General features: G+C 38.0%; 2 protein-coding genes across 2 annotated transcripts; one reads left to right on the top strand and one right to left on the bottom strand.

Annotated features, from left to right (window-relative positions):
• The first annotated feature begins 5,862 nt into the window (after positions 1-5,862).
• Positions 5,863-10,829, top strand: LOC147477427 (phosphoinositide binding protein). The gene is given in 5 exon segments (XM_086582781.1): positions 5,863-6,104; positions 6,549-6,564; positions 6,567-6,719; positions 7,590-8,837; positions 8,840-10,829. Coding segments are annotated over 5 exon segments (3,360 nt in total). The 5' UTR covers positions 5,863-5,990; the 3' UTR covers positions 10,669-10,829.
• Positions 10,830-11,626: 797 nt separating this feature from the next.
• On the bottom strand, positions 11,627-13,732 carry LOC147477426 (RNA-binding (RRM/RBD/RNP motifs) family protein). The gene is made up of 4 exons (XM_086582783.1): positions 13,387-13,732; positions 12,657-12,725; positions 12,470-12,576; positions 11,627-11,952 (listed from the first exon to the last, which is right to left on the bottom strand). The coding sequence occupies exons 1-4, from the start codon at positions 13,535-13,537 to the stop codon at positions 11,854-11,856; spliced, it is 426 nt and encodes a 141-aa protein (XP_086438909.1). The 5' UTR covers positions 13,538-13,732; the 3' UTR covers positions 11,627-11,853.
• Positions 13,733-13,804: the final 72 nt, after the last annotated feature.

Below are 13,804 nucleotides of genomic sequence, written 5' to 3'. Positions count from 1 at the left end.
ATTGGTGTGCCCACTTAGATAAGTGTAAAAATTACCAGAACCTTTCAAGGTATCTTAAACTAAGCAGGATTAGTTCAATCGGTCACACCAACTTTAGAATTATTTCATCAACTTTAATTAGGCAAGTGGTGAAAATTGGATCCATCGGTATATGGCGTCGACAAATGAATCAAATGAGATTCTGTACCTGAATGTTAAAGATACTTTGAAGATTGAATTTTATTTTGAAACTTTTACAGTTTTACTTGCTCAACTCTTTCTTTTACAACTGAATCATCATTAGTTAAACAACTCTACCAACCTTATGAAGTTAGACTAACACAATTGCAATAATGAACAACTTCGCAGACTTATGCTTAATAAACAGTAGTATATATCCAAATTTTAAAGTTGCAATAGCTTAATACTTGGGTTTCATTAAGACAAACACATTTGCCATAAAATGGGCATTCTAGGTTGAAACAGGACAGAGGCTTTAGAGATTTCGCTTCTGTATCTGGAAAATTCTAATCACACGTCGAAGATGAAAGATATAGCACGACACATCCAGTCACTCCTTTTTGCGAAAGAGACTGAACTGTTTGAAATCGAAGATGCCCCCCATTCTTCAATTTCCTTCAACTAATTCCATCTTGGTTTGTCGCGAGAGCTTAGGTGAACTCTTGGCTTGAAAATACCCAGCGAAAGGTGTCCATCGCCTAGTAAAACTGTTCACTGTCTTGCAAAATGTGGCACTTATCCTATGGCTATGTTTCAGACAAGTCAATATATCGCGCTTGCATAACTCTATTGCATGCACCCTTACTAAGGCTTTGTCATTCATCACATCTAATGTAGGGATGAAATGCACTAAAAGTGCATTAGTTGAATCTAATATAGGCCAAGATTGGTTTTATGTCTCAACAGATGCATCATGGATGGATGCAACTTCCCATGCCGGTCTAGGTTTTGCTTTATGGAATAATAATGGCGTTTGCATTGGTGCATGACACCAAGGACTACAACTAGAAATCCAGAAGAGGCAGAGGTTCATGCCATCTTCAAAGAAATAGAACTAGCTAGGAAAATGAAGGTCAAGAAACTGATGATCTTGACCGATTGTATGAACTTAGTTACTGCCATGGAAAAGCGATCAGGATTGCTATCATGGGGAGCGGCCTCTGTTGCTCAGGATATTTATTTTATTTCTTCAAAATTGGATGACTGTAAAACTTTATATATCAATAAATCCTTAAATATTGTAGCTCATAGTCTAGCATCCAGGGGAGGTCGAGCACCTCCGTTCTTTTGTTTGGATAGAGCTTTGTCAACTCATTTGAAAATCTCTAACTTAAGCAAAAAATGATTGCAAAAATATTATTTTCTGGACCGTTAGATTTCTTTTTAAAGATGACAACAGTATAATTTTTAGTTAGGTTAGAAGTTTCCAAATGAGCTCAAATTTTGTGGAGATGATCTTTATGGTATGTAGGTAATACCAACAAAAAATTAGAGTTGAATTCATTTTCTAGGTGATGTTTTACTTACATATTTATTTTAAAGTTAAAATAAGTATGTACTTCTAAGATTTGACATATATATATATATATATATATATATATATATGTGTGTGTGTGTGGGGAGGGATTCGTTTACCATAATTTTTTATACTATGGTTTATACCACGCCCCTTTACAAGATAAGTTAAAGGCTAATATTTTGTGGATATGATCTCCTAACTATGGATAGATTTTTCACAAAAATTTGGCTCATTAGGAAATCTCTAACCTAATTAAAAATTGTTGACAACTTTAAAAAAAAATTAACGGCCCCGATTTTTCGATTTTGCAATTATCTTTTGACATTGTTAAACATCATCAAATGAGCTGAAATTTTATGGATGTGATCTTCAAGGATTGTTGGACATATCCACAAAAAATTAGGTTCTAGTTCATCTTGACATTGTTAAACATCATCAAATGAGCTGAAATTTTATGGATGTGATCTTCAAGGATTGTTGGACATATCCACAAAAAATTAGGTTCTAGTTCATCTTGTGGGTGAAATTGTGGGCCATGGTATATATATATATAGCACCCCATTTTCCCGATTCGGCAGTTCGATCTATAATTTATCATTCATGGACGGTGATAAGATCCTTCCATTTAGAAGCACCTTAGGATGGCATAGCCTTAAAGTTAACGACGAGGTTCAAACGAGGAAAGGCTTACGGTGGATACCTAGGCACCCGAGAGACGAGGAAGGGCGAGTAGCAAGCGGCCAAAATGCTTCGGGGAGTTGAAAATAAGCATAGATCCGGAGATTCCCGAATAGGTCAACCTTTTGAACTCTTTCAATCCATGGGCAAGAGACAACCCGCGAAATGAAACATCTTAGTAGCCGAGGGAAAAGAAAGCAAAAGCGATTCCCATAGTAGCGGCGAAAGCAAAATGGGAGGAGCCTAAACCGCGAAAAACGGGGGTTGTGGGAGAGCAATACAAGCGTCGTCTTTCGCTAGGCAAAGCGTTAGTGTTGCACCCTAGATGGTGAGAGTCCAAGAGTCGAAAAGCATCACTAGCTTATGCTCTAACCCGAGTAGCATGGGGCACGTGGAATCCCGCGGTGAATTAGCAAGGATCACCTTGCAAGGCTAAATACCCTGGGTGACCGATAGCGAAGTAGTACCGTGAGGGAAGGGTGAAAAGAACCCCCATCGGGAGTGAAATAGAACATGAAACCGTAAGCTCCCAAGCAAAGGGGAGGAGACCGTGGCTCGACCGCGTGCTGGTGAAGAATGAGCCGGTGACTCATAGGCAGTGGCTTGGTTAAGGGAACCCACCGGAGCCGTAGCGAAAGCGAGTCTTCATAGGGCAATTGTCATTGCTTATGGACCCGAACCTGGGTGATCTATCCATGACCATGATGAAACTTGGGGGAGGGATAGAGGCACATTCATTATGATTATAGCCACATTTTCGACATACAAATGAATTAAGACATAGTTAGGTTTTTTGTGGAGATGATCTCCCCACCATGAAAATCATCCTCACAAAAAATCATAATATTTGGATATGTCTAACCACGTAAAAATTAATGTTCATTTGTGTTCATTTTTGAACTTTTCATCTAACGGTCTAAAAAAGTTTTGTGAGCATGTTCTAGTGTTAGACTTCTTTGAATTAGCTTAATTTTTGTAAGTATGTTCTCCATGGTGGGGAGATCATATCTATAAAAAATCAGCCCTTAATTCAACTTATGTCTATGATTTTGCTGGGATTCATTTACAATGTGACTATAATGTGCACATAAGAATGTGCCTCTATCCCACCCCATATATATATATATATATATATATATATATATATATATATATATATATATATAATGCCCTTGTAACTGGTTCTTGAATTGCCAAATGTTCAGCATTAGGACTACTGTCTGAGATTGAGAATTGCATGGATGGCTGAACTCGAGAAACAAGAGGCAGGGATGCGAGTGATTGAGAGCTGAGACTTAGATTTTGACCACCCGAAAGGCTTACATAGATCGTTATCGTTATTAAAGCGTGCGCCCTGGATGTCGAGGTGCCATTATTCAGAAATGTAATAATCCAGATCGATAGAAGTGAGTGTTTAAGAATGTGTAATAACGCCAGTACGCCACTGCACCCAGTTTATTTTAATGAATACTAAACTACTATGATTTCAAATGGCTTCAATTTTCATAGTGGCAGTATATTTTTACAGCCAGAAGTAGACTTTTTACACTCGATCATTATATGTTTCTTTCCGACGCTAATGCCTAATGGTCACTGCTTCCGAAACAGTACAAAAAAGGTATGGTTTAGAATCAAAATTCACCAATCAGACAAGGAGCTTTGCCACTACTTGAGTAATGGATCTTTACTCCTTACCGAAAAAGAAAAGTAATGAGTCTTACTAGCTTTTGCTTATAAATTGACTCGGCACTTCCACGTTTATGATATATTAATTGTGCATGACCTAGTGAAGAAGTTTTCAAGGACACGAAGTAATGGAAGGAAGAATTAGATTCGACTTGTTTCGGTATTGTAAGAGTTGTTCTTGTGAACTAGTCTTAGATATGGAACCTCTCTCTTACGAGAAGGTTTATGTGTTTCTTTTGTAATTGAACTCCCTCTAAAGATCATACTCTTAGGGGTGGCTGTAAGTTTCTTGGTTTTATTTAATGAAACAGGTTTTATTTAAGTTTCATGGAGCTCCAAGGCAATTTAGACGCTGGAGCTAGGCTACAATAGGAACCTGGAAGCCTACAGGAACAAAGAAATTAGCCAACTAAACGTCTAAACCGATAGAGGCAATAAGAAAGTGACCCATAGGGGCTATAAATTCGATTTTGACCACCCAAAGGGCTTACATCCATCAATATCATCAGTATTAAGGCATGTGCCCTTCGGCCCTTGACCTTGTGGTGCACAGTGCACTGGTGCCACAATGCCAATATTGGCATACAGTGGAGAGAAATGAAGTGATGAGACCACATTGGACTTGGACGTGTTAAGCCTTAGAATCATCTTTGTTTTTAGTTTCCATATCAATATTTTTAAAAGGTTGTAAAATTTGGAGTATTAATTTATATTAGTCAAAATTATGTTATGGATTATTTGTATAATGGAGGTGGAGCTTTTATGGATATTTATTGGAAGTCGGTTGTTATTTATTTAAAGTTTACACGATTGAGTTAGTTTTAAATGATTTGATTATGTTTAGTCATATGTGGATATGTATGTGTCGTTTTGAGTTCACACCCTATATTTTGAGTGATTAGATATTAGTTAGAAATGTGAATTTTTGATTGGATATCTTGTTCTCAAAATTTGGGGTGTGAGTGTGTGACAAAGACAATTGCAATAATGAACAACTTCAAATACTTATGCTTAATAAATTTTAAAGTTGCAATAGCTTAATATTTGGGTTTCATTAAGACAAACACATTTTCAATAAAAATGGGCATTCTAGGTTGAAACAGGACAGAGGCTTTAGAGATTTACACGTTGACGATGAAAGATATAGCACGACACATAAGAAACTCCTTGTGTCCAGTCACTCCCTTTTGCGAAAGAGACTGAACTGTTTGAAATCGAAGATGCCCCCTATTCTTCAATTTCCTTCAACTAATTCCATCTAAGGGCATCACCAATGGGACCTTGATATGGCCCTGTATCTTCAAATTTAAGAGAACAATACATAAATGGGCTTCCAATGCAGCCTCTATATTGGCCCCTATAATTACCATCCTTTAAAACTATCTCTATTTCTATCACATTTATAGAGGTCCCGGTCCGTTTCGCGAGATAACACCAAAATGGGTCATAATAATTTCAGTTGAGTGGTACTAGCAAAGTTGGTCAAAATTGCTCATATATTGGGAAATATCCCAGGTTCGAAACCCCACCCGAACAAGTTGTCTGTTTTTTAAACTTTTTGTACCAAATTTAAAAAGAAAAATAAATCACAATGAAATGTTACAAATGGGACTCGAACTCAGAACCTACGGGTCTTGGGCCATCTACACTTCCACCATGACAATTTCACAAGAATTGAAAGTTAATACAAGATTTAAAATTAATTTTAAAGATTAGCATTGTAGGACACAAAATATAAGGGTCCTCTATGTCCCTTCTCTCCTCTATACATATCTTCAAAACGCTGATGTGGCCCTCTATTATGAGGGCTTGCATTGGTGATGCCCTAACCATACCAATTGGTTTGCCACTACTTGAGTAATGGATCTCACTTTTGCTTATAAATTGACTCTGCGGCAACCTTGGACGACAGGAACATTTGTCTCAAAATTCAAAATATCAGAAAATCGTCCGACATATATGATATTTAACGAAATTCATTATCCAGTGACACAACCGATATATTTCTTTTCTTCTTCTGTCCCAATCTTTGACGTTTTAGCTCCCATCTCATTTCTCATAAATTTTGCTAGATCTTCATTTGAATCATAGAAAGAATTTTTTTAAGATGTTGGAAAAGATCGGATTACCAGCAAAGCCATCAGTAAGAGGAAGTAATTGGGTGGTTGATGCATCTCATTGTCAAGGTTGTTCTTCTCAGTTCACTTTCATCAATAGAAAGGTCTCTTCTTTCTTCCCCCCCTTTATTATTATTTGATGTTTTGTTTATTTTACTTGTCTCAAAATTTAATCTTTTTTAACCCCTTTGAATAGTTTTGACTTGTATTTGATCATATGGGCATTTAAATAGCTTGTGTTTGAAGTTACAATTCATCATATTAGTATGTTTAATTGTCTTAAAGAATGTTTTGATAAGTATTTAAAGTGTAAAAATGATAAGTATTCATGTGTATAATGTATGTCAAATTTTTGATTTTGTAGTCATGTGTACCATTTCCATGCTTATGTTCTTCAATATGAAATTGTTACCATTTTCATTTTTAAGGAAAAAATAATAATAATTACGTTCAAGGCACTAATGATAGACAATTAGACATTTTATGCACAAATGTAATTTTTTTTTAGTTATTGATGTGTGGACTAACGCCTACATTCTGGATTTCAGCATCATTGCCGGAGATGTGGGGATTATTTTGCAATAGTTGCACCCAGCAGAGAATGTATTTACGTGGGCAAGGTGACTCACAGGTGCGAATCTGTGATCCGTGCAAGAAAAACTTCGAGGAGGCTGCACGTTTTGAGATGCGTCATGGACATAAAAATAAAACTTCAAGAGGTTTGATTCGTGATCCTATTTTTCATTATGAAATAACTTAGGCATTCTGAACAATTTTTTTCCTTTCGATGAAAAAATTCTCTTACCATGGATGTGGTGGTTTTAGTGTTTCATTACACGTGGATTTAAGTGATTTATATTGGGTTAGAGACTTAGAGGTAAGGCAGGGACCACCCCTCCCCTATTACGTACTATAATTATTAAACTGGAAAAAATAAGTAGGGAGAAACAACAGAAGAATCCTACTATAATACTTGCACATAACGCGAAAAATTCAACTGTCCATGGCTAAACCAAAAGTATCCAAATTTGAAATTTCACACCTATTGGTACAGACATTTTCTTGAACGTTATATATGAGTACTCATAAGACTTCAATTTGCATGAGCTAGTCCATATAGCCTGCAATGCTTCACTCGAGGTTGACACAGTATAATGAAACTTTCTTGAAATGTCCCATGCTTTTGGCACTTTCTACTGTCGAGTGTTTGTCCTGTTATGTTATTTTTTTAGGATGTGCAACTTACATACAAAAGCAAGCACTCTTATGCTGGAATGGTGGTCTAGCATTTTTGTGCTTTTTCAGAACTCCCATAGAGTTACCCGTTAAACAACCATTTACTTTGATGTAGTCGCATGGATGTGTTTTTGATACACTTATATTTGTGTTTGGAGATCTATGCACTTATCTCTTAGCAACATAGACTATCCTCTGTAATCTGTTAAAATCTCAGCTTCATTTAAGGGTTGACTTCAATTCCAGGTATAGATGTAAATGCATTTTGTTGGTTATGTAGAGCGTGCTAATGCACATTCTGAAATTATGTAAGTTCGCACAGCTAAGTTTTCTTTTCTTACTACTTTGTTCAGGTGGTTCAAAAGCGACAACGAAGTTGGAAGATGAAGTACTAGATCAGATTCTAGGTACCGATTTGAAGAAACCATCTTTATCAGGAAGGGAGGCCACAATCAGCAATGTATTTTCTGATTTTGAAAGAAATACTAGCAATGCCTCCTCTTCCAATCTACATGAAGGTGCTTTCCCTCATGATGGAAAAGTAGATAGCTTCAGGAGTTCTTCCATTGACACAAACAATGATACCCCAGAGGAGATTGGGTCTAGTAGCCCTGAAGAGTTGCGTCAGCTTTCATTAGAAGAGAAAAAGAAGTATAAAATTTTAAAGGGGGAAGGAAAACCTGAAGAAGCTCTAAGAGCATTTAAGCGAGGAAAGGAACTTGAGAGGCAGGCCAATGCTCTAGAAATTCAATTAAGAAAGAGTAAAAGGAAGGCTTTGTCATCCAGCAGTGTAGCTGGTAAAACAAATGACGACTCTGAAGGATTGAGTACAAAGAGGAAATTGTCTTCTCGTATGGACAAGGAAGAAAAGAATGACCTTTCATCTGAACTCAGAGATCTGGGCTGGTCTGATGCCGATCTCCATGTTGCAGATAAGGAGCCAACGAAGATGAGTCTGGAGGGTGAATTAATGACTCTTCTAGGAGGAGCCCAGAAAACAGCTGGTGGTGTTAAGGGAACTGGGAGCATTGGTAAAACCCAAGTCATTGAACTGAAGAAAAAGGCTCTTTTATTTAAGCGGGAAGGAAAGCTTGCAGAAGCCAAGGAAGAGCTGAAAAAAGCTAAAGTTATAGAAAAACAACTAGAAGAACAGGAGTTTTTGGCTGAGGCTGATGATTCAGACGATGAACTATCATCTCTGATCCGTAGTTTGGATGATGGTAAAAAGGATGATTTATCCCTGCTGGACTTACAAAACACTGGTATTGATTTCAACCATCTTGCAGCAGTTCCTGATGATTTTGCTCTTGATGGTAATTTTGACGTGACGGAAGAGGACATGGAAGATCCAGAAATTGGTGCAGCCTTAGAATCATTAGGTTGGACAGAGGATTCAGGGCATCCAGTTGTCCCCTCTGAACAGTCTGTTCCTGGGGATAGAAAAAAACGCTGTCGGATGAAGTCTTAGCTCTGAAGAAAGAGGCTATTAGGCAAAAAACGGTCTGGTAATGTGGAAGAAGCTATGTCACTGCTAAGAAAGGCAAAATTGCTTGAGAGAGATGCTGAAAGTTTGCAGCCCAATCCATCCAGTCCCACAAATAAAACATATCAACATCTCAAACCGCTGGAAGTTTTCTGTCAGTGAAGGTGGAGGGTGGAATTATTGAGGCCTCCCCAAGTGTGGATCCTAAATTGCCACCAAAAAGCAAACTAGTGATTCAAAGGGAGCTTCTGGGTCTCAAGAGGAGGGCCCTTGTTTTAAAAAGAGAAGGGCGATTGGATGAGGCGGAAGAGGAATTGAGGAAAGGAAAGCTCCTTGAGAATCAACTTGAGGAGATGGAGAGCAGGTCAAGAGGTAGGGCCACAGGAGTGAGTGTCAGTAGTACGGTCTCAGAATCAGCACATAGACAACCAATTAACTCCGGTGTTGTGGGTCTTGAAGACCAAGATGACGAAGTGAATGTGACAGAACAAGATATGCAGGATCCAACATTACTCTCATTGCTAGAAAACTTGGGATGGAAAGATGAAGTTAAAGAACCTGGAAAATTTCCATCGAGTTCTTCAATACTATCAGATAGTCATCCTGATAATACTGTCGGTCCCCTAGTTCAATCCGCTGTTGAAATTGCAGTCCAGGCACCAAAAAGAAGTAAAGCAGAAATACAGAGAGAACTTTTAGGCTTGAAAAGAAAGGCTTTTACGCTTAGACGTCAAGGAGAGACCGAGGAGGCTGAGGAAGTGCTGAGAACGGCAAAGTTGTTGGAGGCCCAAATGGAAGAGATTGAAGTATCAAAGAAAGAGTCGTTGCCAAAATCTGTTACAAACACGCCTGATGCTTTTGAATCTCCAGCTGCTCAGGAGGCAGTCGGAAATTGGTTTAGTAGTCAAACTGCCAAGCCATCCTCTGAGAGTTTGCCAAACTCTGTTACAAACACGCCTGATGCTTTTGAATCTCCGGCTGCTCAGGAGGTAGCCGGAAATTGGTTTAGTAATCAAACTGCTAAGCCATCCTCTGAGAGTTCTTTAACGAAAGGTGTGTCAGATTTATCTGTGGCTTCAGAGGATGCAGTTCCCGAGATCTCGACAGTTGCTTGGAAGAATAATACTACACCCATGTGCCCAGGTATTACATCTATTTCCACTCCTGGGACGTCTCTGTACACTGAAGGTAAGACATCACTGCTAGATCCTGTTCCTCCAGCTGATTCAAAATTACTTCATGATGAGATTCTGACTCACAAAAGAAGAGCAGTTGCTCTAAAGAGGGAGGGCAAACTAGCAGAAGCTCGGGAGGAACTAAGGCAGGCAAAACTCTTGGAGAAGAGTTTGCAAGAAGATAAACCCCAACCTGTTGCAGGGTCTATGGATGCTTCCAATGATACTTCATTTGTGCAAGAAGATCAAGTATCAGTACAGCAAGCTCCAAAATTAATGACAACTCGAGATCGCTTCAAGCTGCAACGAGAATCCCTTGCCCACAAACGTCAGGCTCTTAAGCTGCGAAGGGAGGGTCGAATGGAGGAAGCTGAAGCCGAGTCTGAATTGGCGAAGGCACTTGAGACTCAGCTGGAGGAATCCTCTGGTAATGATTCCTCACACTTAAACAAGTCTGCCAATGAAACAGGAAGGGATGATTTGGGTGTTGAAGATTTTCTCGATCCTCAGCTTCTATCTGCATTGAAAGCAATTGGATTGCAAGATGCTGAATTTGTTCCACAGGCCTCCAATAGATCAGAAGGTACTAAATCACATGTCGTTAAGGGTGATAGTAGTGCTACCTCCAGCGAAGAGAAAAGTCAGCTGGAAGAACGAATCAAAGCAGAGAAAGTAAAGGCAGTGAACTTGAAAAAGGCAGGAAAGCAAGCTGAGGCTTTGGACGCTCTTCGGCGAGCTAAACTCTATGAGAAGAAGCTTAATACCTTAACTTAATAATAACAGTGTACAGCCAAATAGACCAATACAAACCGTGATTTGAGGTTTTAATTCCCACTTGGATACTTGAATGCTGGTTGTAGAAGTGTACATGTGTATTTGTATCTGGGTACACCAAGTTTCATTTATACGAGAAAGATCTGTAATGTTGGTTATTATTTTAAAGAATTCCCTCAGAATCTTAATATCTGAAACTATCAAAGATAATAAAGATGGAGGGAGCAGGAAATGGAACTCAGTACCGGTTGAGCTCAGTTTGTATGCTGAGAAAGTTTCTGATTAGTGACGTACCCACATAATCATGAGCAGAAAAATAAGAGCAAGAATTTTGCTAGCAATTTCCAATTCTGCTGCATCAGAAACCTTAATCAAGTCCCGTAGTTGAAGTTCATCACTTTCGTGTGGTAATTTTCTCGTGCTTTGGTATAAAGCAAAGGGACCCTAAAGCAAAAGGTGCATTGCGAGGTTATTTTCTGGCTTGGGCTTACATATCTTGTCTCTGGTTTCATGTCGTGGGTCACGGCAACACCAAGTCACCAACTTCAGTAAAGGACCAAAAAAATTGATAAATCCTTAAACATGGAAGTTTGTATTGGGAATGTAAATTGAAGATTATACTGGACACGCTTACAGCACATTAAGAAAATTTCGAATATCAAACAAAAGGGTCATTAAAACTCGTAAGCAACTAAAAGCATGTTCAGAACAAAATAAATCATCTGCAATTCTGCATAATATTCCAGAAATACCTCGAGAAAAATTGTAATTTTCTACAAGATAACGAACCTATCACCACATCACAAAGAATGTAACATCAAAAACACCAAAAAAAATTCAGAATATTCTTCAGGAAGAACAGCTGAAAAGTTGGAGTAACATCTCATTCCCTTTCATACTATTATTATTTTCTCAAATAAGTTGCAGCAATGAAAATAGCCAAACTGTTGGTTGAGAATGAGACCAACAAAATATACTAGCAAATAAATTATAAGTAGAAGAGTTTTATACAGTTCCTCAAATAACAATAAATAGAGAACAATGTTTATAATCTCTCAACATATACTGCTTAAACAATACGGGATGAATCTTCACCCAAAACTAAATATGCCAGATAACTGAAGACCATCATCAAAGCTCCTTTCAAGATAGAATTTTCAATAACTATTCTGATACAAGAACAGTTCAATATCTTGGGGAGGGTGGAGAACCAGAAAACTGGGGAGGTGCGGGTTGTGTACGCTCTCTTGCATATTCGGCAAAAATCACCCAACCATCCAGAAACTGCAGAATAGAGATACTGATATTAGAACAAGAACAGTAGTAAACAACCTATAAGAAATTGGCAACAGAAAATACATCCCATGGCTTTACAAACATTACGCCAAACCACAGGACCGCTGATTAAAGCCAGCTCAAAATTTGTACAAAAATTACCCCAAAAAGAAACCTAGAAGTCTTAAGTTCTTATCTTCTAATTTCTTCTTGGAAACAGGTATCCCAAAATAGAGAAGGAATTTCAAGCAATAAAGACTAAAACGGGGTTATTGGTAGGCCACAAACATCAGTTTTGTCGACGAAAGCACATCCAAAATAATAAGAATAAGAATAAGAATAAGAATAATAATAACGGCTGGCTGGTTCCTTTTCTTTCCACTTAGGGTGGGGTTGGTGTGTGTGGGGGTGGGGGTGGAGACAGATTTTGTCAGTGGTAGGTTGGTAACTTCTAAAGGCATGCTCTATACTGGATAAAGCTAATCACCCAGAAGTACGGGTGAATTGAGAAGCTGAATTAGCTCACCTTGCCATCCATGCCCTCCATCCCATTTTTAGCATCTTCTATAGTTCCATATCTTACAAAGCCAAAACCCTTTGAGTATCCATTGTCACGATCAGTCACAACTCGAGCTGTCAAGGCATAAGTTAATACCAAATCACTCAATAAAACAGTTTCCTACAAAGTTAAAACGAAAAGGATGAACACATACCATGGACGACCTCACCGAATTTTTCAAAGGCTTCTCTTAGTCCCTCTGATGTCGTACGTTTGCTAAGCCCTGACGAGAAAATTATGGAGTTACAGAAAAAAAAAAAAAAAAGACGCGAAAATAATAAATTGTGCTACAAACTCACAATTAAGCATTAACCTGAACAATAATAAACAAGATGCAGTTTGAAAACTGTGTACTGTCTTTGGCTTGGTATCAGAATATTGATGGTGAAAGAACCACTGTGTACTGTCTTTGGCTTGGTAGGGTACAAGCGGCAATTCGTTCGAGTTTACCATCTGCAATCAGAGTGCGTGGCCCTGCTATATGCTTAATAGGTTTTACACTTTCTATGTGTCTCATTCTTTGTTTACCACAAGCTACCACTTCTTCTACCTTTCTTTTTTCTTGAATCCTTTATGTATTACTATCAGTAAAAAGGAGTTCATACACATGGTCCCTCTTATTTGACATACACTCAGTAACCAACACATTTCCAGTACTAAACTAAATTAAAGTCAGACCAATAAGAATACCATGCTTTCTTAAATACCAATTTAAACAGCTAGAAATGTAATCAATTGGACTACTAATGACTAACAACACAAACCCTTTTCTCTAAACCATCCATTTCAACACCCCCAATACTCAAAACATCAAAAAGAACCAAACCTTAATCTAAAAACAAGTAAATATATAACAAATATAGAGTTAGTATTGAGAAATTTACCTGAGACAAAAAGATTGGTGGAAGGAGGTTCAGTTTTACGAGTTGTTTCAGAAGCTGGAAGATTGAAGGGCAAACTTGAAAACATACGTGTACTACTACTGCTTAGTAATCCACGTTGTGCGGCCAATTTCATTGCCATTGCCATTGCCATTATTGCTATTTGTTTAGTAAAACCCTAATTTTTAGTCAGAGAGAAAGGGTTTACGTTCTTCTTTTTCAAGGTTTTTAGGTTTTTAGTCAACAACAAGTACAAAATTCCAATAACGTAAAATCAAGACGAGATTTTAAGAAATGTACGATACGTTGTTTATTGATGAGATTTTGAAGTTTGACAATTGATGTTGGCGTGATAGTTTAATTGATGCGTAATAGTCAATACCCTGAAGTCCTCCTGAACCAGAAGTTCCAATCAGTCTTG

This window comes from Coptis chinensis, chromosome 9 (assembly GCF_015680905.1).
Source record: "Coptis chinensis isolate HL-2020 chromosome 9, ASM1568090v1, whole genome shotgun sequence".
Lineage (NCBI taxonomy): Eukaryota > Viridiplantae > Streptophyta > Magnoliopsida > Ranunculales > Ranunculaceae > Coptis > Coptis chinensis.
The sequence above is the reverse complement of the archived record's forward strand: the minus strand, read 5'-3'. Positions and strand labels throughout refer to the sequence as shown.

Coding starts and splice junctions, on each gene's coding strand:
- LOC147477426 (XM_086582783.1), bottom strand. CDS start 13,537: ATGGCAATGGCAATGGCAATGAAATTGGCCGCACAACGTGGATTACTA. Junction 12,726..13,386: donor CACCAATCTTTTTGTCTCAG/GTAAATTTCTCA, acceptor TTTTCTCGTCAG/GGCTTAGCAAACGTACGACA. Junction 11,953..12,469: donor TGGAGGGCATGGATGGCAAG/GTGAGCTAATTC, acceptor TCTATTCTGCAG/TTTCTGGATGGTTGGGTGAT.